We start from the raw sequence: 26832 nt of genomic DNA, 5'->3' as shown, positions 1-26832 counted from the left end.
TATCATTCTGAGATATTAGTAGATTTTTAAAAAAAGTATTCTATTTTATCTTAATCTGCAAAAATCTGCTCAGTCTGATCAGACATTGGCGTGTGCAAATATTAGGCTCCAATGTAGGTGAGTTACCTTGTCCACTCTCTTCAGATACCCAGAGTCACCTTGCCTGACCAAGTATCTTCCGTGAAGACATCCAGTCTTCATCAGCCCATGCTTTAGAGACCTAACTCCAAGATTTGTCATGGCAGTACTCTCCTAATTGTCAGGGAAAGGTCAGTAAGCTCATTGGCAACAATTAGCTGCTAATCAGAGTAGTTAATATTAATGTGTTATTCTGCTCTAGGATTTATCCACTTCCACTGGGATTTCTCCAAGGATTTCTCAGAGGCTTGATTGCCTCCCCCTCCTGTTGATTTTTCAGACACAATCTCTGCCTTCATGCCTGACTGTGTCGAGAAAGGGGGAAGTGGTATTTCATAGTCTTACCAGACAGCACCCTGTTACTTTGTTGGTATTAAACTAAACGGGATCTGCTTTTGGCTCCTAGTTATTGGGTGGTAAGGTAAAACTGATCTTGGAACTCATCAGAGACCTTAGAATTCACCCCTAAAAGACATTCTCCATCACTTTACACACCCAGTTATAGCAGAAAAATTGTGTTTGTAACACAGGCATGAGCAATGGAAGAACCGTCCAGAATAGTGGTCATCCCTAAGAATGACAAGGATATTCTTTTCTGGGACCTCATGCAGTCAAATTTGAGAACCTTAAAACATACAAAACACTTTACTTGATTGTCATAACAGTTCATCAAGGTGCATCTATAATGGAATGGCAAGTATTATTTGCATTGACTGTAGATTTGAGAAGGAAATAAAGAAGTCTGATAGACTGCAGCTATATCCCCTGAAATGCTTACCTTTGTTTCTGTTGTGTCCATACATGTCAAGAGTTTTAAGTTGATTGTACCTAGGTTGTGTCCTTTTTATTTGCTTCTGTTGCATTAATGGATATCCCTGAAACTCTGCTGAAGCAGAAGGTTAGTAGAGATGTCTCTGCCTTGAAGCCCTCAAAAATATTTCTCTCTTCTCCTAATTGAGAATTTAGATCCTCTTCAGAGGAACTTGGGGTCTGAGGCCCAGCTAAAAGAAGGGTTATAATTCTTGAACTTCCTATGTTCTGCAGAAGCTGTTTTCACATGAAAGACACTTCATAGAATTGGGTCTCAATTTCTGAAAACTAGGATCCCTTTTGAACCAGAGAATATCTGTCTTTTGGCTATGGTCCCACGCTTTCGTGTCCGCCTTGCCATATGTTACGTTGTATCAGTGTTTAGCAAAAGCAGCCGCTAAATGGATCTTGTTGTTTGGAACATTCTACTCACTTGGCCCTGGGTACTACACTGGCTTCCCATCTGCTCTGAGAACAGCTCTTGGATCTGATTCTAATTCATAAGTAGGAAATGGCCCGAGACCCATCCCCAGGAGATTCTGTCTCAACTTTTGGTGCCCAAAGCTTCTGTCTTATTGGGAGTTTTCATTCAAAATTAACTTAATCCATTAAACACTTAGGGAAGTGTGTTCTGGTGGATAGTGAATTTAGAAGACTCTATAGCCACCCTTTGTGTCTTAGATGTTTATATTTTAAGATATACAACAGATCAAGCGGAATCCCCCCACTTTCCTTCACCTGACCCTTGGCGTTAGAAGACTAACGAAACTTGTTCAGTCTCTGTGTACTCAAGTTTACAATTGTGTTTGACCAATAAAGATATCTTGCATAGACATGGGGAACTAGTTTTGGGGTATTTATTGCTTTACACTGCCCCTCTAAGCTTGCTGGGGCTTAGATGGGTGAAGTCTTATACTGAACATCCTTGTTCCTCACAAGACACCCTTCATTACATTACACTCTCCTTTTAATTTCTTCTGACACTCTATCGTTTGCTGACTAGGAGTGGTAACAATACTTTAAGTGTTACTAGTCTGTAGAGAGTATGTTAAAATCTGTGATTTCTGTACCCCTTCCATCCACATGGTCCCAATATAAATAAACTCTTCATGAATTATCCTAAATGGATTATGCAATCTGTTTTCTATTGATACTCTTAACAGCTAGACTGTATATTTTGGGCAAGTCACATTATAGAACTAGTTACCTCAAATATATTTTAAATAGATAAAACCCCTTGTAGCACTCAATTTCCTTGGCAATGTAAAAACTTCAAAACAAATCTTTTTTTAGTATAATTTACAGTATAGTAAACTCCAGTACCTCAATAAAAGTGGTTGTACCTCAACAAAAAATAAATGCTTAAGATACATTTTAGAGATTTGATTTTTTTTTAATTACAAGATATATTATTTCTTTCCCACTGGAGGGAACTCTGGATTGGCAAGAGCTGATTGGTCGGTGCAGAGTTTTCAGGAACTTTGTTGCTGTTAATTAACATCTTCAAGAGCACTTCATGGTCTCAGCTTGCACACAGTCGAACCTGATTGAATCCTCAGCATCCCATAAGGTCCTCCAAGGACTTCTAAGAGTAATTTCTGAGTCCAGAGCCAAGCGTAATCCTTAAGTACCACTTTCCTCTCCTGGGCAGACATGGGACCTCGACTTAGTTCACAGTCTAGAGACATTTCTGCAAGAAGCTGCCGGTACCAAAAGTAGTTTAACTGGACTCTGTAATCATGCTCGTGCAGCTGCGGAGAGGCCGCACACATGGGGCACTGGGGTCACATTTCAACAGAGAGCAGGGCCCTTAGAGATCTGATTTTTGAGAGGTGTTATTGAAGAAAAAATCCATATATTGGGGCTGGAGAGATAGCACAGCAGGTAGGGCGTTTGCTTTGCACGTGGCCGTTCCAGGTTTGATTCCCAGCATCCCATATAGTCCCCTGAGCATTGCCAGGAGTAATTCCTGAGTGCAAAGCCAGAAGTAACCCCTATGCATGGCCAGGTGTGACCCAAAAAGAAAAAAAAATCCATATATCTCTGAAACACAGGCTCATACAAGATCCAAGTGATTGAGGTATATGAAAAAGTGTCCTAAGAACTCAGAAATGGACAGGGTCAGTACGAAGAGAATGGTCAACAGAAACCTAAGGACCAGTATGAAGTGAATGGTCAAAGGAAGCATGGGTCTGTCAATATATTCTATCCCAACATAAAAGACCCATTTGTTGATAGATTTTCCACTAAACATGGATGTTGTATCCAAGGCCATAGAAAGTGGGAAGCCTGCCTTGGAGCTATGCCCAAGAGCCCACACAGTATTAATCTTAGATAAGGCCTCCTGGAAGTGATTTACTCTTATGGCTAGTCTCAGCCACAGTCCTCGAAGAAAGTGTAAAATTTCTAGGATTTCTTGAAAAAAAAAACTTTTTCTTTTTCTGAATGCATAAAAAGCAGGGGATATGAAGTTGAGAGACTAGAGTTGTAATTTCATTTATTTATTTGTTTGTGGGCCATACCCAGCAATGCTCAGGGCTAACTCCTGGCTCTGTGTTCAGAGATCACTTCTGGCAGGCTTGGGAGGCAAGTACCTTGATCTCTGTACTATCTCTCCAACACTGTGGAGTCCTAATTCTATTTATTATTAAATAAATGTACCTTAAATGGTTTTTAAACTAAAAATAATTTTATTTGAATTTTGTTTGGTGTGGACTATTTTGTTTAACTTTCATTAAAAATGCAGATATTGGGGCTGAAGTGGTAGCACAGAGGGTAGGGCATTTGCCTTGCACGTGGCTGACCCTAGTTTGATTCCCAGCATCCCATATGGTCCCTTGAGTTCTGCCAGGAGCAATTCCTGAGTGCATGAGCCAGGAGTAACCCCTGTGCATCACCAGATGTGACCCAAAAAGCAAAAAAAAGCACATATTATATAATTCATATATAAATAAAATAATAATCCTCATATACACTCTATAGGATAATAAATAAAGCAGTGCCAATATAACTGAAGCCCACGGTCCGTCTGTCATCAATTGAACATATCTCCTTTCCCACCAAAGATAGTTCTTACTCTTTCCATCCCTGAATCGAGAGACAAGATCAAGATAGACAAGTTGTCTTGTCAGGTTACCTTGCCCAGGGATGTCTCATGTTCAATAGCAAGAGGTCATATATAGCCCCATGAGTCTCTATGACTCATCGTTTTATGTAAATATTGCTTGTTATAAGCATCTAAGACTTTGGGGTTCACTTACCCCATTGTACTCACCAGCTCATTGATTTGGTTTTAGCCATTAAGCATTTTCTTTATTTTTTATTAGATCAAATATGCATTATTGTTATTATCAAATTTTATTTCAGGCACCTGTGATTTACTATACTCTCAATAAAGGGGTTCATGCATAAGTGATCCCATGCCATGCCTGCACCCAGAGTGTCTGCTTTTCTTCAGCATTACTTCAGTGTGCCCCTTCACCCTTGGATACCCCTCCCTCACCTGGGTAAGCCCAGTTCTGTAGATGGGTCAATTCTCATGTTCTGCTGCCACTGACAACTTATTATTCCTTTACTGGAATTCTTTATATTCCATACCAAGAAAGAGTTTTCTGTATCTTTCTCTCTCCTATTAACTAACTTCACTCAGCGTGATACTCTCCACATCCATCCACATAGTGGTGAATTGCATGGTTTTAAATTTAAAAAAATAAAAATATAAGTTTCATTTTATATGTTTCTCTTGGAGTGGGAGACTTAAGAATTAAGTTACTATATTATAAAATGCAGGGCTGGAGCGATAGCACATCAAGTAGGGTGTTTGCTTTGCATGCATCCAACCCGGGTTCGATTCCTCAGCCCCTCTAGGAGAGCCCGGCAAGCTACCGAGAGTATCTTGCCCACACGGCAGAGCCTGGCAAGCTACCTGTGGTGTATTTGATATGCCAAATACAGTAACAAACAAGTCTCACAATGGAGAAGTTACTGGTGCCCGATTGAGCAAATTTATGAGCAACTGGATGACAGTGACAGTGATTTAAAAAATGCAAACATGAAACACTACACTGAGATTCAAAGACTGCTTATAGTAGAAATTTGAATACTCTTCTCCCACCTCATGAGTAGGAGATCATTGTCTAATCTAACTGTAAATGTAGGGGGAAATATCTATAGCCAAAAATGTAACTCAGCTCAGCTAATTCTACTGCAATTCAAGCATACTGACAGAAATAAATCATTGCTAGAGGTCTCTATGTTTTTTCATTTTAAATATCTTGAGGCAGGGACCTATTTTTCAGCTCTTTTTATTTTTAGAACATTCATTTGAGTTTTTACATATTTAATAGTTCTTTCTCTGTCTCCTGTTCCATCGCTAGTGTTCAGTATTTGTCTATGTGATTAGAATTTACTGAATTTATTTTTCTAAATTCAATGTAAAAATATGTGATTCTAATATTTCCTTTTGCTTTGTCTGTCCTAGCATTAAAACAGTCCCTTTATTATGCTCTGCAAAGCTTATGACTTACATACTGTAATTTTGGACTCCTTCATTTGCAGAGTATTTACTTGGCTCATATTATGAATCACGAAATCCCGTTTATCATCAAATTTCTCGAGCGGTCTCAGTAACCTCTCCATTTGTCCTATCCCTGAGATTTTAGAAGCTTCTCTCTACTTGGCCTTCCCAATGATGCCGCATTGGAGGCTCTTTCAGGGTCAGGGGAATGAGATCCAGCTTGTTACTGGCTTTAGCATATGAATACACCATGGAAAGCTTTTGAGGCTCTCCCATGTGGGCAGGAAACTCTCAGTAGCTTGCTAGTTTCTCGCAGAGGGAGAAGTAAGTTATAAGATATTGGGCAGCCACAAAGCGGCCGCGCGCGCTTCTGAGAGCTTGCTTTTAAGTCTCTGGATGTTGGCCATTGATGGGATTGCTCACACCTGGGTTCTTTTGCCGGTACCTTCATGCGTGAGGCTTGTCCGAACGAGTGGAGAGGGGCCTTGAGCATGGCTGTAGCTAGGTTCCGGTGGTCTTCAACTCATATAAAAATAATAAATATAAACAATCTTGTGTAAAAGAGAATTAATTCCACAGTTAAACACTTATTCTAACAACATGCTATGATAAATAATAAGGTTTATTGTGATTGTTCTTGGGGTTTAGGTTTACTTCTCATTTCAACTAGGGATCTTGAAAAATGAATGGTTATCATGACATTATTATTTTTTTCCTGAAGAAACCAAAAATGAGTTAAAACATGTAATACATGTTTGAACACAATCTAACTCTAATCTGAATAGTTACTACCAGAAGATATCAGAAATAATCTGATGTAGTAAAATGTTTTTACCAAAAAAGAAAGTAATTTCCTTAAAATAATTATTTGAGGGTCGGGACGATATCTCAGTGGTTAGGGGTAACTCTAACCTTTGCACTACACAATCTCCCTTCAGTGCTGGATATAGAAACATTTAAGCACCACAGGGCTCTAGCAGCACCACATCCTCAGGTCATAGCATTGCACCATTGACCTGGTTTGCCAAGTATTTCTGAGAATGGCTGTTAAGTCCTCTCCTCACTGTGTGGGAGATCATCCTTTTCCTTCACTTTCCAAAAATGAGGTCTGTTTCTTTTTTCATTCTCCTTCCATTTGATAGAATTTTAAGTGCTCATTAAGTACCTCCTAAATTGGCACTTAAATAATATGTTTAGGGGCTGGAGCCATAGCACAGTGGGTAGGGCATTTGCCTTGCACGCAGCCAACCCAGGTTCGATTCCCAGCATCCCATATCCCCCCGAACACCACCAGGACTAATTCTTGAGCGCAGAGCCAGGAGTAACCCCTGTGCATCACTGGGTGTGACCCAAAAAGAAAAAAAAAATGTGCTTGTTTTTTTTTTCCTTCTTCCTAATCAATTTATTTACAAAGAACCATTTAAAGGTTAAAAGTGCTGTCTTTGCTTAATGAATTACCTCTAGTTTCATCCAGCATTCGTTAGAAATTAATGTACTTTCTTTGAATCTGATTTTGTTACTGTAGCCTTGGGAAACTATGCTTATTGTTGTGTTGGTGCTTCTCTGACAACGTACACTTTAAATTAAGACAAACATTTACATTTGTGTAGATCCAAAATTCCAAGTAAAAACACTACAATTGAAGTGACAGACTAGAAGAACAGCGTGAATCCTGGACAAGGAGACAGTTCCGAGGGGTAGAGCACACTTGCCTGTAAGAAGTCTGGGCACATCATGGCACCCCAAGCACCACCAGTAGCAGTGTTCAGGAAGTAGCTCAGAACTTGTAGGTGCTCATTAAATACCTACTAGATTGCTGCTTAAATAATGAGTGAAATAGTATGCAATGATATGAGTCTCATTGTATACTATTTTACTTCATATCTATCTAGTATCTATCTAAATTACAGTGACCATTGTAAGAAACAATGAATTATAATAGTTACTTTGGATTAAATGTTTTCTGAAATAGTAACATGGACATGACAGGTAATAGGTATGTGTTCTTGGATTCATAGGACCAAATGGTAATGGTAGTGCTTTTCTTACATCTTACAGTAGTGTCTATATTCTAGGTTTTAGAAACCAGTCTGCCTGAGTTCACCTAGTCTACAGACAGAAATTGTTAACCAAGCTCTGCTGTGAGGTTAAAAAACAAAAAGAGGGGTCACTTTCTCTTCACATTCAAATCTCAAATCCCAAAGGTGGAAGAAGGAAAATGGATATTGGAAGGAAGGAAGACCAAAGGAATACATAATCCCCTTGCTTCAAACCCTTCTTTGATAAGAAAAGATCCAGCTGTTGGCACAAAGTGGTGTTTTGTGACTGCATCCCAGAATCAAAGGCTTATATTCAAGAAGATGTTCTTTCTGTAGCCCAAACATGATTAAGGGGTAATGTTGTGTTGTTTCAGATTTTCATTATTCATAAAAGGAAAGCCAGTACTGCCAGACGTGCAAGAACAAAGCTAAATAAGCTTCAGAGACCTCCTGGCTCTCAAAACTAAGAGAATATAATAATGGGATGGCCTATTTGCCATGTTTCATATTTGCTTTCATTTTAGAAGGAAGACACAACTGAATTCTTTTTTCCCTTTCAGAACAGTTAGTTTTAGTGACATGGATTTGGTTTTATCTAATCTTCCCCGTCTTTCCCCAGAGTATTCTTTCTGAGGTTTGAAGTTTACCAGGGTGTCTCCTATAGTTTATAGGGGATTGACCCTAAATCTGGGGTTTGTTTCTATAAGGCTGCTCTAGTGGACAACCCAGAGAAAGAAGTGTGATAAAACAGTCTGATCTAGCTTCTACAAAGGAATGGGAAGATTAGGATGACTCCTTGTTTTAACTGCATCTCCCTCATCATCTACGTTTCTTTATCTTATGTTACTTGTAACCTGAATGTGACAGTCTCATTCTCTTCTCAATGGCTGTTGTCAAAGCTTAGCGTTATGTATCTTTGGTGAGGATCAAACCCCTGGGAGAGGAATAGGAAGTGATGATCACAGAATTAAATTCCTTATACCTAAAACTCCATAGGTGGCTTGAGTTGGGAGAAATTTGTGGGTTCTAGTCTAATCAGGAGGAGAACCAGCACTTTTGGAAAAAACCTATTAGAGCATGTGCTTAAGGAAAAGTCTAGAACCAGTGGGGCTTGACATGGCTGCATTTGTAGCAGGAAAAAAGAATTTATAGACCATGAAATAAAATAAGACAGAGAGTTTTACAGCACATCATCTATATGAAGCACCCCTAACTCTAGCAATATTTTCACTGAGTAGTTCTAAGAATTTATTTTTTAAAATGTCTTATATTTATCATTCAGCCTACTACATAGTAGTAGGCTGACTATAAGCCACCAAGCCACCAGGAAGCTCTTTGTGTTCAGAGCTCATATTGCAGAAATAGCAATCAACAGAGATAAAGTAGATTATCTATAATTTTCTGTAATCCATGTCAGTGCATGTCATTTGCTTGATTTTATAATATTTCTATGTCAATATCCTATCAACCGCACTTATAGATGAGTATCTTGAGGTTTAAAGAGATGAAAAGATATTTCATACAATGTACTTATTGTGTGTCTTTAATGGGCCAATTCATGTGCCTTTTGCTGGAAATATAATAGTGAGCAAGACAGATTGTATTTTTATTCTCCTGAAATTTAAATTCTAACATGGGGAAGAAGAGGTAATAAGCAATTAAGTAAAATGAGACTGGAAGCTAGTGATAAATACTATGAAAAAAATAAAACTTAATCATATGATACTGAATGACAGACTGCAAGGAAGGGTTGAATAATTTAGATAGGAAAAGATTTAGTTAGGATGACATTTAAGTTGAGACTTGAACGAAAAGGTTCCAGCCATGCAAAGTACTAGTGGCAGAGTCTTGTGGGCACTAGACTAGCAAGTGCAGAGGCTATGTTGGAATTAGTTTAGTGTTTTTGACAAGTAGAAGGAAACGTGCATGGCTAGAGCGAGGCATCAAATCACCGTTCATCCTGAGAGGCTTGAGAACCCCAAGTTACACTCTGTGAGAGGCACCTCAGATTCCTCCTTCTTTCAGCCTCTTGGAGAGTCATTGGGAGCAGTAAACGGAGAGAGTTTGCTTTGTGGAACAAATTTTCGTAGTTTCCTCTTAGGTAGATCACATCCCTCCCTTAGGCCCAGGATGTCGTGTGCTTGTCCTTCTTTAGAGCTGAGGCAGAACAGAATGTCAGGAAGAACATGGTTTTCCTCGTGTGTGCTCCCAGATGATTTACCAACAGACAATTCCTTCCTGAGTTCCTTTCAATGTTCTGCTAAAGTAGCCAAAGCCAAGATGTTTTACAAACTGTGTCTTTTTTCCTCATTCGTCCTTGCTGCATTTCTTTCATGGACACTTCTCCAGTCATTTTCTTTATTTATCTTTGGTTCATCTTTCTCTTGACTCATAGCATCTGGTGAAATGGTCATAATGTATCTAGAAATACAGACATTTGAAAGCGAGCAGCTGGGTGACCACAAAGATAAGGGAGAACGTGGCTCCCTTGGGCTCAGGTCTGCTATTGCCTTGTTCGTATGGCCAGAAACTCATGTTTGCCTTATTGATTAAGATGTGCAAGTTAACTTCCAGAGTCCATCTGAGCATTAATAAGTAATAGGCCTCAAAATGATCAAAGTAAATACTTTTTAAATAAACATTTAAATGGATATTCTAATGCATAAAGATATATTAATTCAAATAATACTTTTTTGTGGCACAGCACGGTATTTAAATAATTCACCGCGTGGGCATCATGATATCTTCCAACTGGAAAATTGCACATACTAAATTATGTCCACTGTTGTGTGTGTGTCTCTGTGTGTATGAGACAGAGACAGAGACAGACAGAGATAGGAAATTAATAGGCAGGAAGTGAGGGAGCATCGGAAGTGAAGAGAAAAGACTAACTGGTAATTGATGAGCAAGAAGAGACCCGTATTACCACTATTACCTTAACTAACTTGCTATTCAAAATGTGGTTCTGGAGACCACATTGCTAATACCTGGTAGCTTTGTATAAATTTAGAATATCATGCCCCACCCAGACAGATTTAATCAAATTCTAGCAAGAACTGCAAGTGATCCATATACATTAACATTTTAACAAAGACAGCCTGTATCTGGGATTTGTGATCACCCTCTGCTTGGACTATTAATTATCTCTAGAGCGTTGGAAGTGACTTTGTATGGTTTCCACCTTGAGCAGGTTTTCTCAGGCTTGTTTGTACTGATATCATGGATGATTTTTAAAAATTTGGTAGTGGTCTGGTGCTTTGCAGGATATGTTGCCAATCGCCAGTAGCCAGTAGATGTTGCTTGTAGCCCCCATCTGGTCCAGAAGTGTGAATGATCACCTGCTATCAAAGAGCCTCTGATGCAAAACCCCCGCTGGCCGAGAATCCGTGGTCTAAGACAGCAGGCTGGGCATAATGTTCTTTCTAATTACTTGGCAAATGCTACTGCTCCACTGATTTCCCTCTTAATGTCTTTCTAATTTCAATATAGAGAGTTCCTGGTCCAGAATCGTCCCCAGTTTTGGACACTGCCCCCCATCAGTGCTGAGTTTCCAGGCACAGAAGTGGGCAATGCTGTTATTTTTGGCTTAGTCTCGAAGCACAGCGGACACTGTAGACCCCGGGAGCATAACTCCAGTTGACTCTCAGCTGAGAAGGAGGGTCCAGACAGATGCTGCAAAGGGAATATGATGCATGACTGAACTGGTTTTGACAGTAATTTGAAACTCCGCTGTTTCTCTTTTAATTATTTTCATGGTGGTCCTATGGAATGTGCTTAAAAAGAAACTCACTTGAAAAAGAGGCTTAATATTTTTACCCAAGGTCACAGCTAACCTAGATGCTCTTCTCTGCCCCTGTCTAGAACTCTGCTGCTCTGAAAGGATCCGCTGGCAGCTTATCTATTGGTTTAAGGAAATGACCTAGTAAGTTTTAAAAAGTTGGAGTGGGGCCGGAGCGATAGCACAGCGGGTAGGGCGTTTGCCTTGCACGCGGCCGACCCGGGTTCAATCCCCGGCATCCCATATGGTCCCCCAAGCACTGCCAGGAGTAATTCCTGAGTGCAAAACCAGGAGTAACCCCTGAGCATCGCTGGGTGTGACCCAAAAAGCAAAAAAAAATAATAAAAAAGTTGGAGTGATTATTGAGCTAGTCCTGTCCTGGGAAGTATTGATGTAATCATGCTTTGCAAATTTAGCATCTGGAATCCTGGTTCAAAAGACTTAAGTAAGGAAACCAAACTTCTTGGCTTCAGTGTTTGCTGCTTCTGAGACGTGATGATGGAGAAGTTTTTATGCAATACGAAAGGTAAAGACTTACCCCCAGAAAATCACAACATGACTATTTTAATTATTCTATCACAGGATAAATTTTGATGGTGCCAGGTATAAAATTTGGGAGGTGCCAGGTGTAAAATTTGAAAAATGCATTTCTTATGTACACATATGGAAAACACAAGTGAAGAATTTTCAGTGAGTTCACGAATACCTGATCATGTGTTTGGAGGACCAATGCAAGACTACGTGCTGGGAAGGAGTGATTCTTCTTCTTCAAAGTTTGGTCTTTCTATTAAAAAAACAAAAATATGTGATCAGTTAAATTAATGGGTAAAGACAAATTAACAACATTAATTGTAAGGTTAATTGTGACTGCACTCACGTGTGGAGTATAAAATAACATCACATGAGACTGACACTCAAGGACAGTAGATACAAGGGCCATAAAAACTGCTCCATAGTTGGAAGCCTGCTTCATGAGCGGGAGGTAGGGGGTGGGGGGGATAAGGCAGCTAGAACAGAGAAGGGATCACTAAGAAAATGATGGCTGGAGGAATAGGTCAGGATGGGAGATGTTTGCTGAAAGTAGATAATGGACCAAACATGATAAACTCTCAGTATCTGTATTGCAAACCATAATGCTCAAAAGTAGAGAGAGTATGGGGAATATTGTCTGCCATGGAGGCAGGGGGAGGGTGGGAAAGGGGGGGTATACCGGGGATATTGGTGGTGGGGAATGTGCACTGGTGGAGGGATGCATGTTTGATCATTGTGTGATTGTAACCCAAACATGAAAGCTTGTAACTATCTCACAGTGATTCAATAAAGTAAAATTTTAAAAAAAAATTGTAAGGTTAATTGTAAAGTGAGAATCTATAAATTAAAAATTAAAAAAAAGAGTGGTTTAGGCATTTGCCTTGCACTTGGTCAACTCACACTATGTATTATTCTCCAGTACCATCAGAAAGGATCCTTGAACCATCTGTGTTCCAACTCTCCCCCCAAATAATTAATTTTGTTTTCATAATCTGTCTATTTTTACTATGTGGTTATGGTCAGAGACCAAGAGTGGATTTTATTTATTTTTAGTACTACCAGGGAACTGGCAGTCCAGATTCATCTATAGAGAAAATCTAATATCAGAGTCCTAATATGTTCTAATATTAGAGTCCTATATGACATCAGTCAAGTTTATAGTCTTTCAAAAGCAATCACACAAAAGGCTGCCTTTAGGGATTTAGTAAAAGGAAACAAGGACTAAAGTTGGCAGGTCAGCATTCCCAACACAGTGTTATTGAAGGAATACAAACAGACTAACTTAGAAGATGACCATGTTCTATTTACCAGTCCAGAATTTAGTGGTGTGATTTCAGTCTTCTATAGATCGCAGGTGGTGAGTACAGAAAATATTTCTCCTTGAAGAGATGGATACTATATATGCTACCAAGTAAAAATTTCAATTAATAAAAATGGGGGAGAAATCAAGAGAAAGTTGTCAATGAACACCAAAGTCTTGGGTGGGATCAATAATGTACATTTTCTTTTTTTTTTAATTTTGTCACTGTCGCTGTCACTGTCATCCCGTTGCTCATCGATTTGTTCGAGCAGGCACCAGTGATGTCTCTCATTGAGAGACTTATTGTTACTGTTTTTGGCATATCCAATACACACGGGTAGCTTGCCAGGCTCTGCCATGGGCTCGATACTCTCAGTAGCTTGCCGGGCTCTCTGAGAGGGACGGAGGAATCAAACTCTGGTCGGCCACGTGAAAGGCGAACACCCAGCCGCTGTGATTTATTTATTTTATTGAATCACCATGTGGAAAATTACAATGCTTTCAGGTTTAAGTCTCAGTTATACAATGCTGAAACAACCATCCCTTCACCAGTGCCCATATTCCACCACCAAAAAAAAAAAAAACCACCAAAAACCCAGTATACCTCCCATCCTCACCCCAACTGATAAATTTCACTTTACTTTCTCTTTACTTTGGTTACACTCAGTATTTCAACAAAAACCTCACTATTATTGTTAGGAGTTCCCCACCAGAGTCAGACCTGTGGTGAAGAGATATGAGGTTTTGGATTTCTGTATTTTAGCAACTAAGTCCAGGGAAATTTCTTCCTGATATTGGATCATTGCAAGCTTGTAACTCATCTGTGGTCCTCATAATATGGCGGTCACCTCGCCCTTCACCACCCAGCAAGGAAAAAGGCAAGAGAGAGGAAATACCATTCCCCTCCTGGGCAACCATGGAGCTGTGGCTTAGTTCTTAGTCTGGAGACATTCTGCAAGGAGCTGCCCATCCCAAAAGTAGTTTAGCTGGCCTCTGGAGTCATGCTCGTGCAGCTGCAGGGAGGCTGCACACGTGCGGCCCCCAGGATCACATCTCAGCGGCAATAATGTACATTTTCACCAAAATTAAATCCACTCGGATTTATGAAGACACGGTAATACCTGGCAAGCAAGGTTGAATAATGGCAGCTGGAACATGGGGAACAGAACATGGTGTTTCACTGGTTCCACTAGGAAACTGGTCCACAAGCAATTAGAAGAGAAAAAAGCATATCTTATAGAAAATTTAGAGGTCTCTGCAATGGGACTGAATGTGACTTTTGAGATAGGTAGGAATTTAAGATGAGTCCAAAGATGATATAGAAAGATAATGAGGTGATTAAGTGGCCTTGGAGGGCACATGAGAAAGTATATTTCAAGGAAAATGTACTAAAGTCTGTTTGGGGGACTTCTTGTTTTAAGATTCCCACTGTAGCACTGTAGCACTGTCATCCCATTGTTCATTGATTTGCTCAAGCGGGCACCAGTAATGTCTCCATTGTGAGACTTGTTGTTACTGTTTTTGACATATCGAATACGCCAGGGGTAGCTTGCCAGGCTCTGTCATGCGGACAGGATACTCTCAGTAGCTTGCCGGGCTCTCTGAGAGAGGCGGAGGAATCGAACCCGGATCGGCTGCATACAAGGCAAATGTCATACCCGCTAGGCTATCACTCCAGCCCAAGATTCTCACTAAACAATGAAATTGTTTCCGATCATATGGGTGCATGTCGGGAATATATGTCAGATCAAATGGCATTAGATTTATGATGCATCTGTAGAAGGCATGAGGTTGAAGAATTGGATGATATATCTTTTAAAAAATCAAGAAATAGTGAAGACTTAAATAGAGATTTAAATAAAGCCCTCACTTGGGAGTTGAAAAAGAAGCAAGACTCTGTGAAAGAACTGAACTGGAGAACAGAGAGCAGAAAACCTAGGGAAGAAGCACATATCAAAAACCAACAGGGAGGGGCTGGAGCGATAGCACAGCGGGTAGGGCGTTTGCTTGCATGCGACCGACCCGGGTTCAAATCCCAGCATCCCATATGGTCCCCTGAGCACCGCCAGGAGTAATTCCTGAGTGCATGAGTCAGGAGTAACCTCTGTGCATCGCTGGGTGTGACGACCCCCCCAAAAAAAAAACAACAGGGAAAAATATTTCAAGAAGTATATAGGATTGTCAAATGATTCAGAAAGTTGAGCAAGAATTCCTAATTTGTTTGTTCTACTACATGGCCTTCAGGTTATATAATAGGTTTTAGGAATGAGATCAGATAAGTGACAGAAAAGTTTTCTTTCTTTAGTAGTCTTCAGTGATATTTCACAGGGTTTCATATAACAGCATTAGCTTGGGTACTATGGGTTAAAAACAGAACCAAGACTCCGGAGATACTTTAGGGTGGAAGGCCTAACTTAGTGTGTAGCTGACTGGTACCACATATGCTTCCCCACGTACTGTCAGGAGTGATCCCTGAGCACATTGGAGAGTGGAAATATTTTAAAAATACATGGAACAGGAAATAAGAAGCAAACATGTTGTTCATGCATAAATTGTTAGAAGCAAATTCCGTGTTCTGTGTGTCAAGCAGGAGAGCAGTTCTTATTTTGATGTTGTTCAGAGCAAGAAGAAAAGGAATAATTCAGGTTTGGTTTATAAGATAATATTTTGTCATGCTAAGCTCTATAAATGTTTTTTTCTTTATCAAATGGTTATCAAAAACAGTCAAAATTGTCTTTGGTGCTTATAAGAATAAGTTAAATTGTGAGCATTACATTTAATGTAAACTGACTTACTGGATAGTCATAAAACAGCAACAACAAAATATTCTGCTAGTATTATTCTTTGTTTGTAAAGTGACATTAAAATTCACATAAAAGTGAATCTCATACCCACAAAGGAAACTTTCTTAGTAGAAAAATAGTAGGAAATCTAAAAGGCCAAAAGTAGAGGTAAAATGGAATACCAAGAATCATTTAACTTACCCAAAAGAAGAAAAATAAAATTATTAAGAAAAGATGAGGTAATTCATTAATATATGGCAACAATTTACCTAATTTATCAATGATTAAATGTTAATGGTCTAAACAAATCAAAGGCAAAGATTATTAGACTGGATATAAAAGTATATTTCTAATTTGCTGTCTATAGGAAACATACTTTTCACATAAAGTTAAAAGTAAATAGGTAAATGGAAAAAAATGCCTTGCAACATTAATATGTATATCAAGAGATAGTATCCAGAATAAAAAGAAACATTTTAAATAAAAGAGATTCATAGAGTAAAAATAATTACAAATGTTATGGACTCAATAATAGTGCCTTAATACATATGAAGCAAAACTGATGGAGCATTGAAAAATGAGTAATTTCAGTTATAGTCATAAGCAATTTTATCAGAAATTGATAGAACAAATAGATTTTAAATGTAGAGAGATATAGAACATTTGAACAGTATTATTCATCAAATTGATCTAATTAATGTTTATAGAACACTCCTTCACTCAGTGCCAGTAGAATAAAAATTTATTTAAACTGCACATGAAAATTTTGCCAAATAAAATATCTTAATAAATTAAATGAGTTATTTTATCAGAGAATGTTCCTTGGCAAAAATACAATTAAATAATAAAAACTACTAAGCAACTGTCTAGGAAATCATAAATGTTTAAAAAATAGCACAAATTGCTCAAGGTCTCTAGTTCACAGAAAATTATAAAATAATTTTTTAATTGAATTAAAACAGCAGAACAAATTTTTGGAATATAGCAGTAAGAATGCTTAGAGAAAGAGCTTAATATTAAACACTTGTATCCCTTGTGTCACTTGTCATCTCATTGCTCATCGATTTTCTCAAGCGGGTGCCAGTAACGTCTCCATCCGTCCCTGTCTTTCCCAACACTGCCAAAGTAGGGGCTCTTTCGGGTTCAGGGAAATGAAGCCCATTATAGAATACACCATGGGTAGCTTGCCAGGCTCTGCCATGCGGGCAGGATATCCTCGGTATATTGCTGGGCTCTCGGAGAGAGACAGAGGCTTTTTGTTGAGATGGTGGCCTTGAGCATGGCTGTGACTGGGTTCTGGAGATTTATGTCTGCCGGGGCTTAGGATGGGGAGGGAAACCCAATCCAATGCCCTCCAAGGGGCCCTAGTGAAGAGGGCCTGGCACTGGAGCAGGAGATTCTGTGTCATTCTCTTCTGGGAGCTTTGTTTTATAGTCTCTAGATCTTGGCCATTGATGAGATTACATGGCGCCAGGGGCAGTTTGTGGGTGTGTCTGCCAACATACTGGAAAACGGGGCTTCTGAGTGAAGGAAGACCAGTCCTGGTCCTAGTAGGCTTGGAGATCTCAGCCCTGGGTTCCTTTATCGGTTTCTTCATGGGTGAGGCTCATCTGAGCATGTGGAGAGTGGCCTTGAGCATGGCTGTGGCTGGGTTCTGGAGGTTTTCGGCTGTCGGGGCTCTGCTCGGGCCAAGGAGGAAAACTCAACCTGCCCTCCTCTGAGGTGCCCCCATGAAGACAGGAAAGAGCAGGATATTCTGCCAATATTAAACATTTACAGCTTAAAATTAAATGCTTAAAGAGAATAAAAGCTTAAAAAATGTAGTGGCCTAAATTTTAACCCTTAATAGCCAGTTAAGCAAATTTTAAATTCAAAGAACAAACTAAAATGTAATTAATTCAATTAAGGTAATAATACATTTAAAGAGTAGAAGTTAAAAAAAATAGAAAATAATAGAAAAATTAGTGAAACAAAAACTGGTTCTCTGAAAGTTTAATAGTAGTTAAGTAACCTCTGTTTTTCTCTAAACAAGAAAAAAAGAAATATATAGGGAGTCAGAGAGATAGTACAGGGGCATAGATATTTGCCTTGCAAGTAACTGACCCAGGTTCAGTCTTTGGCACCCTATATGATCACCAGTGTCCTGTCAGGAATTATTTCTCCATCTTCATTTTTCTCAGAATTGCTTTGGCTATTTGGAGATGTTTATGATTCCATACAAATTTTAGTGACATTTGTCCTATTTCCTTGAAGTATCCTGTTGTGATACTGGAAGCATTGCACTTAATCCATAATCCTATGTTAAGATGATGCTAATTTATCTGAACCCAACTTTATAATGCAAAAATATTCCCAGCCCATGAGTGTGAGATTTATTTCCATTTTTTGTGTCTTCTATTATTTTTAAATAATCACACAGGTTTTTATGTACAATTTTTCATGTCCTATGGTAAATTGGATCTTAGGTACTGAGTTATCCTTAATGTAATTGCAAACAGGATTGTTTTCTTAATTTCTTTCTCTTTAGTTAGTTGTTTTACATATAGAAATGCAACCTTTTTTTTTTTTTTTTGCTTTTTGGGTCACACCCAGTGATGCTCAGGGGTTACTCCGGGCTTTACACTCAGGAATTACTCCTGGCAGTGCTTAGGGAACCATATGGGATGCTGGGAATTGAACCCGGGTCGGCCGCGTGCAAGGCAAATGCCCTACTCACTGTGCTATTGCTCCAGCCCCCAAAATGCAACCAATTTTTATATATTGATTTTGTAGCCTGCCACTTTATCGTATTTGGTTATAGCCAATTTTTTGGCCATCTTTTATTTTTTTTATCTATATTGTCATAATATTTACAAATAGTGATAATTTAAACTCTTTTCCAATTTGAATACCTCATATTCTCTTTATTTGCTTTCTCGATGTCACTAGTATTTCCATATATGTTATGTTATGTTTCTGTATACTTCATGTTATGTTTACATATAGATATGTTGACTAATAATGGTGAAAGTGGGCACCTTTGTCAGAAATATAAGGAAATATCTCAACCTAATGAATGGAATATATGATGAGAGAACTAACACCATTCTTAATGGTCTAAGACAAAAGAAAAATTTTTTTCTTTTCAGATAGGATTTTAATAATATGTTAGGAAAACATTGTATATAGGTTAAAGAAAGAAATCGAGTGAATTTTAAAAATGATGAACATTACTGGTCTATGTAATTTTCTGATGATATACCATTGGGTATATATCTTCAGTGTGCATGGGCATTATAGTTGATTGCATAGTTTGAATATTATGAATAATGTTTGCTTTAACACAGGGATACAAATATTTTAAATTCAATGTTTTTATATTCTTCAGATAAATGCCTAGAAGAGGTATTAATGAATTATATGTACAGATTTCCATCCTTATTTTTGTTTTTTTTTTGTTTGTTTTTTGTTTTATTTTATTTTTTTTTACCATCCTTATTTTTGAAGGATTCCCCATACCATTTTCTGTACAGACAATACCAATTTACAACTGCATGAAAGGTACAGGAACCAGGGCTAGCTTTTCTCCACATCCTCATAAATATTCATTGTCATTGTCTTTTTTTCCTTTTGCATAAGCCATTCTCACCTGTGTAAGGTCTATCTCATTTCTTTCCAATTGTCAGTACTTTTAATGTTAATTTTGTATGCATCAAATTATAGTAAAAAGACAACTATCAACAATAGGCAGCCCCTCTTTTTTCATGAATAACACACGGAATTACAGTAAACCAAATTTATGTTTCACTATCATGTGTGGTTCTCCCATCAATTCATTTTGTAATGGATCATTGAGAATATTATTTCAATCCCATAGTCTCATCACCACCCATCAGACCCAGGGTGAGATTTGAGCTTGGAAGAAATTGGAGACGTTGAACCTGCTGCATGGTGCTGAATTCCATTTGTAATTGTAACGGAGCAAATAGACTCTGAATGTTTCTCAGTGTGGAAAATTAACTTTATCTTGGTTAAGCTGACATTTTTTTCCTGATGGTTCAGAAGATGATAGGGAAAAACTTCATTTCTGATATAAGAAAATCTTGTCAAAAAGGTCATGATTTTTCAAATGGTCTGCTTGCTGAATATTCAGTAACTAGAATACTATCCTCAGCTGAGATCCATGTCCCCTCATCTTTATCTTTTTATTACTCTGGCTTTTTGGTTTTGATTTGCTTATATCTCAGTAAGTAATATTGAACTTTTTTAAATGTATGTAGACCATCTCTACATCATCCTTAGGGAGATGTCTATATCTTGTTCACCTTTCATTATTGCTTATTTTTCTTATATTTTTTGAGTTCTATATATATAAATAGTACATTTATGTTATTCTTAACAAATCACGATTAAAGTCATTATTTAAAGCAACACATAGTTTCTGTAGCTCAGGAATTCAGAAGAGGTTTATCTGCATCCTCTGCTTCAGGGTCTCTCAATGACTTCAATCATGATCCCAGTGGAAGCAGCACCTACTTCCATTCTTCTTTTAGTAGTTAAATATGATTTAGTTCTTTATGGACTCTGGTTGGAGGCTTCTCCAAATTCTTTGCTGCATCTCTATTCATCATGGCTGTTTGCTTGGTCAGAACCAGCAAGGGAAAGTGTAGCAAGAAGACAGTCACTGTCTTTTGTAACCTATTCTCAGAAATGGCATTCCATCACTGTGTCACTGGATCACTGTCATCCCGTTGCTCAACAATTTGCTTGAGTGGACTTCAGTAATGTCTCCATTCGACCCTGTTATATGCTAGTGTAGCCCGATGGTGAACTGGGGGTTCTTTCAGGATCAGAGGAATGAGGACCATTATTGTTACTGTTTTTGGCATATTGAGTACGCCACGGATAGCTTGCCAGGCTCTGACATGCAGGCAGGATACTCTCAGTAGCTTGCCGGGCTCTCCGAGAGGGACGGAGGCTTTTGGGGCGGCCTCTAATTGCCTTTACAGGTGTTCCCAGTCTACTGAATGTAAGCTTTTGGTCAACTGGCATGCTGTAACGATCTGCACACTGACAAACACACATAGCATTCTGTCATGATTGTATAACTCAATTCATTACAAGTAATTCACTAGATTGGGTCTGAATTCTAGAGGATTGATGTGAACACTGAAAGGTATGGAGTGTTAGGAGTGATTTTAAAAAATAAGGACCCTTCACCTGAATGAGGAGATGATTTCGCAGACTGAGAAGAAACTAATAACCATGCCAGTTTCCAAGAAAGGAATATGAGCAGTCTCTTCTGTTCAATTCATTTCATCAGAGCCAGAGCAAAGAAATTTTACTGGGCTGGATTCATAACAAGAATAGCTAGCACTTGTCTGGCTAGAGAGGACAAATCAAGCACATCATTGAGAAGTTAACTTCAGAATCAGAAGAAAAAATATTAGATATCAGACCCAAGAAACTCTATGGGGGTTTGTAGTTAAAGAAGGATACAAGGTCAGAATCCCAGGAGTACTGAATCATCATGAAAATCCAGGAAAAACCTAAGGTTGTGGATATAGCCACAAGCATATCAATCATAGCTAGCACTGTCTTGCTGTGGGCAGCACTCCTTGGCTTTAAAGACATAGGGAGAGTTCATATATTTTCTCTCTCAATTATTGAGAGGTGATCAAATGTGGTTGTGTTTTTGTTATAAGTTCAAATAAATTAAAGATCAAGTGAAAACATTGAAATTGTGAGGGACTTTTCTAAATGAAATCAACATTATAAAAATATCTGGAGTTGGAGCAATAGCACAGCGGGTAGGGCGTTTGCCTTGCACGCGGCCGACCCGGGTTTGGTTTCCAGCATCCCATATGGTCCCTTGAGCACTGCCAGGAGTAATTCCTGAGTGCATGAGCCAGGAATAACCCCTGTGCATCGCCAGGCATGACCCAAAAAGAAAAAAAATATTTTTTGGGGGGGCCAATGTTACATATTTTCTCACATATGCATGGATATGCTACATACTTATTGATATTTAAAATGTTCTTTGCAAATAATGGTAGGAATGGTACTTCTGGTAGGAAGGACCAACCGTGGATCATTTTATACCAGATGCTGTGCATATATCACTGAGGTGTGTAACTTAGAATGATGTCGAGGGATACCACTGGTGTCCTCTGATGTTTAACTGTATTATATTTTTAACTTTAACTTATTTTAACCTTAGTAACACATTTTCTGGGGCCAGAAAGATAGTACAATGTCTAGGGAACTTGCTGCACAAGACCAACTTGGGTTTGACCCTCAGCACTACCTAAGTTCCCCTGAGGCACGTCAGGAGTAACCCCCGAGCACAGATCCAGTAGTGTGCCCTGTACACTGCTGGCAGTGACTAATCCCACAGCCTTCTTAGCACTGTTCCCTTAAATATCAATAAATAATTAATCTATAAACTAAAATATCTTTCTACAAGATTTATAAGATTGATTATTTATTACTAGACTTTAACTATAAAAATTATTACACAACCATTTTATAGAATTTTGCAACTAAACTTATGCTGAAAACAAAGCTCTCACTTGAGGAAAAATAAATGTAGCCATTATTAACTTCCTTTTGTACTTGCTTCCAATCATATCTTTGGTCAATTACAAAATATGCCAGTTACTTTCATCCACTTTTTTTTTTTTTTGCTTTTTGGGTCACACTCAGCAATGCACAGGGGTCACTCCTGGCTCTGCACTCAGGAATTACTCCTAGCGGTGCTGGGTGACCATATGGGATGCTGGGAATCGAACTCGGGTCGGCCGCGTGCAAGGCAAACGCCCTACCCGCTGTGCTATCTCTCCAGCCCCCCATCCACTTTTTTTTAAAGTCCTCGCAAATTAACTGCTTTTACTCTTATTTTGTGAGCTTTTTTCATTTATCTATGCTTATTTGAATCCTAGGCTATTTAATTACACTAATCTATTGGCTTCTTTCATTAAAATTATGCTTTATAACTACTGAGTCATAATACAGTTTGTTTAGCTTTTTTATTTATGTTAGCAGCTGACTGGACAGCAATAAATCAATTAACACAATTAAAATACCTATTACAATTTATATTGCCAGACCTCAAATTGCAGTTATGCTTATCCAAAAAAGGGCTGACATTTTCTTCTTATATCATCTACTAGAGATAGGTAGGTCAGTTGCAGATTAAATTAAGCATGGCATTTCTGTATTTGGAGTTATCATTCATTATTTAAAAATATTATAATTTTGAAGAAGCTATCTGTCCTAAATCCTAAAGTTCGTGATTTTCAATATATCATAGCATTTTTTTCAAAATATTTTCACTGATTGTCATGTTGATTGAACTCCATACTCATGTGATTCCTAAAGGTTGTTTGATGTTGGACATATGTACATGTATATATACAGACGTGGGATATAGATAAAGATAAATATTATATGAGTGAAAAATTGTTTCAGAAATCTTAAAAAGTTAAGGCCTAAGGTGTGCATGATAAATGTGTGTGTGTGTCTATTTTCAACTGGAGGGCTGGATGAATCAGACAAGAGTGTTCCTCAAAAGGGCTAGATTGGGAGCTGGGCAACAAGGCCTGAGGAAGTTTAAATATCAGAGTGATGTTATCTGGTATTTCTAATGTGTGAAATACTGGATAATTAATTTTACCTATTCAATAGGTCATGCATACCCAAGAGTAATGAAGAGTCTTTAAAAACTAAAACCTGAAATAATTTTTCTTTACTGAATGTGATAAAAGTTTGAGTGACATGCTGTACTTTCAAGTATATCTTGTGTATGTTCATTACTGCATTTTTGAGGTTTTGCCACTTGTATTTTCCAAAGATAAATAAAGAGGTTTTCCTTTTTCTTTCCAAGAAGTTTTGAATTTGGAAGTCAAGTCAAGGAGTGCTTTCACTGTTAAAAGGAAATATATGTGAAAAAAAATATTATACTAATTAATTTTTAAATGCTGTAAGTTGTGTTAGCTTGTAAGAAAAAAAATTAATATCTATCAATACTGAGCTCAATTAAATTCAATTTTCCAAATGCATATTGAAGAGCTGGTATTCAATAAACCAGTATGGTACTATTGTTTTGCCTTATTTCTTCCCTGTGACCCTTTATACTTCTAAAATATATTTAGGAAATGATTTTTGTACAAATGATCTATTTGTTATTTTCCTATTCTTCAAAATAAGTCTTCCTGATGTGGGTTTAACATCAACCCACATTATGGGAAAGAACAAGTTTTTGGACTTTTGAAAACTGGGGAGTTCCCCACAGTGCTTTATGATGGCCTGTGCTACCTATGTGAAACATCAATCCTAATAAATGCATCAAATTCTTTAAAGAAGAAGAAAAATGATAATTTGAATTCTGAAATATTTAATTCACAATTTGATCTATTGGAGTCCTCAGTAGACTGTAGGAAGTTATAAGAAAGAAGATCCTAAGAAATAAGATGAACTAGGTAAATACTGCTTAGCAGATCCTCTATCTTGTTTGAAGAAGAGGAGAACACTTCAAAATGGAAAGTAGTTGGACAGGGCAAGGGATTGTGATATAATCACATTATGTCTTATTACTTTTCTAGGATCTCATGACTCCTTCAGCTTCTACATTGATGAGGCCTCTCCAGTAGGGCCTGAACAGCCAGAGACTGTCCAGAATTTTGTTTCTGTGTTTGGAACTGTGGCCAAAAAGCTGATGCGGAAGTGGCTAGCTACTCAAACGATGAATTTTACTGGTCAACTAGGAGCTGGCATCCGTTATTTTGATCTTCGAATTTCTACCAAGCCCAGAGACCCCGACAATGAGCTCTACTTTGCTCATGGTTTGTTCAGTGCCAAAGTCAATGAAGGCCTTGAAGAAATCAATGCATTTCTCACTGATCATCGCAAGGAGGTAGTCTTCTTGGACTTCAACCATTTTTATGGGATGCAGAAGTACCACCATGAAAAACTGGTCCAAATGCTGAAAGACATCTATGGAAATAAAATGTGCCCAGCAATTTTTGCCCAGGAAGTTAGTCTACAGTATCTATGGGAGAAGGAGTATCAAGTGTTGGTCTTCTACCATAGTCCAGTGGCTCTAGAAGTGCCCTTCCTCTGGCCTGGGCAGATGATGCCAGCACCCTGGGCCAACACCACAGACCCTGAAAAACTGATTCAGTTTCTTCAGGCATCTATCACTGAAAGAAGGAAGAAGGGCTCGTTTTTTATATCTCAGGTGGTGCTGACCCCTAAAGCTAGCACAGTCGTCAAAGGGGTGGCCAGTGGCCTCAGAGAAACAATCACAGAAAGGTAAGTATCCTTAAGTTATTGGGGGGAATGTTCAGGTGATTTAGTCTGTATTTGTAGAGTAAGTAATGGAGCTAAAGTTCATACCCATGTCTATTAATTTCATTAGGGTTTCCATAACAATGCACCATAAACTGGGTGGTTTAAAACTAAAATGTGTTCTATCTCACATCAGGTACTAGAAGTCTCAAATCAAGGTGTCACCAAAGTTGATTCCTTGTGAGGGAAATCTTTGAAGGGGAATTTCTCTCACGTTCTCCCTTTGCTTCTGGAGATACTTAACAGTCTTAGGTGTTCCTGAGGTTGAAAATATATCATCCCCTCCCAATCTCATCCTCCATGTATATGTGAACTTCACTCCATGTCTCTGTCTTGTCTTCATATAGTATAATTATATTGCATTATGATGCCCCCAATCTGATCTTGATTACATCTTGATTAAAGTGGGTGATATCCTATTTCTAAAAAAGATTCACGTATAAGCATAGGAAAATAGGACTCTAACATATTTTGATAGGATACATGTCAATCAACAGCACCATATATCATGCTTCCTTTTCTTTTTTCCTTTTTATATTACTCCTATTTCGTAGTTTCATCTCACTTAACATATAACAAAGTTCATTTTTCACCCTTTAGGGACTCTTTCTTTCTTTAGAGAGTCTTTAACATGCCTAACTGCATTTATTCCATTTACCAACCCTGGGAAGTGGATATAATCTTAAAGATACTAGTTGAGGTTCAGGTACTGGGGAGGTACTACAATGTTAAGGTGCATGCTTTGCATGTGATTGACCCTGGTTTAATTCTATACACCACTTTGTCCCCTGAGCATTACCCATACACTCCTGGACCTCCCCCAACCACCCCACATCCTCACCCCAAGCATCATGAGGTATGATCTTAGAGGTATCAAGCATTGCCAAAATGGGCTAGATAATTCTCTACACCCAGCATCCAAATAGCACCACTTTCTCAGGCCTTTAGTTTGAACTATGATTGGTCAAAAATTACTGGAAATACCCACCTTGACTTAACATGCTTAGAAACCTCCTTTCCACCCACCTCCCTTGCCAATTGCAGTTCAAAAAAGTCTAATATTTTATCTAAGACCACATGAACAGTGCATGATGAAACTAGGAGGTCTCAAATCATGTTTTTTTTCAAGTGCTATCTATTTTTTTACACTATTCCATGGACAAGAATCAGTCTGCTGAAAGTGAACAAACAAAGCCAGCCACATATGTACAGTGGTGGTCTTACAGAGGCCTCATGTAAGCAATCAACGAAGATCTTTGCAGTACTTTCCTATGAAGATGAAAAAATATAGAATTAAAAATAGTATTTATTCTTTTGAGTTAAATGATTGAGTCATGATAACATTGCATGAAGAAAAAATGAGTGGAAATTTTATTGTTAAACTTAATTGATATTTTAATTATGATGAAGACGCAGCATGATTATGTTGACAGGACTCAGGTTGTTGTACAAGATCAGAAAATGAAGAGAAAGGATTTGGGCTTGAACGTAGTGTGGGAGTCCATTTAACACAGCACATAAAGTGATGAGTGGAAGGAAATAAAGGTTTGTTTTTTTTTTTTAATTTTTTATTGAGTCACCATGTAGAAAGTTACAAAGTTTTCAGGTTT

General features: G+C 38.2%; 1 protein-coding gene across 1 annotated transcript in view; it reads left to right on the top strand.

Annotated features, from left to right (window-relative positions):
• The window catches only part of PLCXD3 (phosphatidylinositol specific phospholipase C X domain containing 3), a 159119-nt gene that overhangs the window by 75431 nt on the left and 56856 nt on the right, over positions 1-26832 (top strand). Inside the window, exon 2 of the mRNA XM_004605535.2 lies at positions 24478-25186. Coding sequence (XP_004605592.1) covers positions 24478-25186 — 709 coding nt within the window. The remainder of the gene's footprint in view (positions 1-24477; positions 25187-26832) is intronic.

The sequence above is a fragment of the Sorex araneus genome, chromosome 1 (genome assembly GCF_027595985.1).
Source record: "Sorex araneus isolate mSorAra2 chromosome 1, mSorAra2.pri, whole genome shotgun sequence".
Classification (NCBI taxonomy): Eukaryota; Metazoa; Chordata; class Mammalia; order Eulipotyphla; family Soricidae; genus Sorex; species Sorex araneus.
Note: the sequence above shows the minus strand (reverse complement) of the source record. Positions and strands in the feature narration are given on the sequence as shown.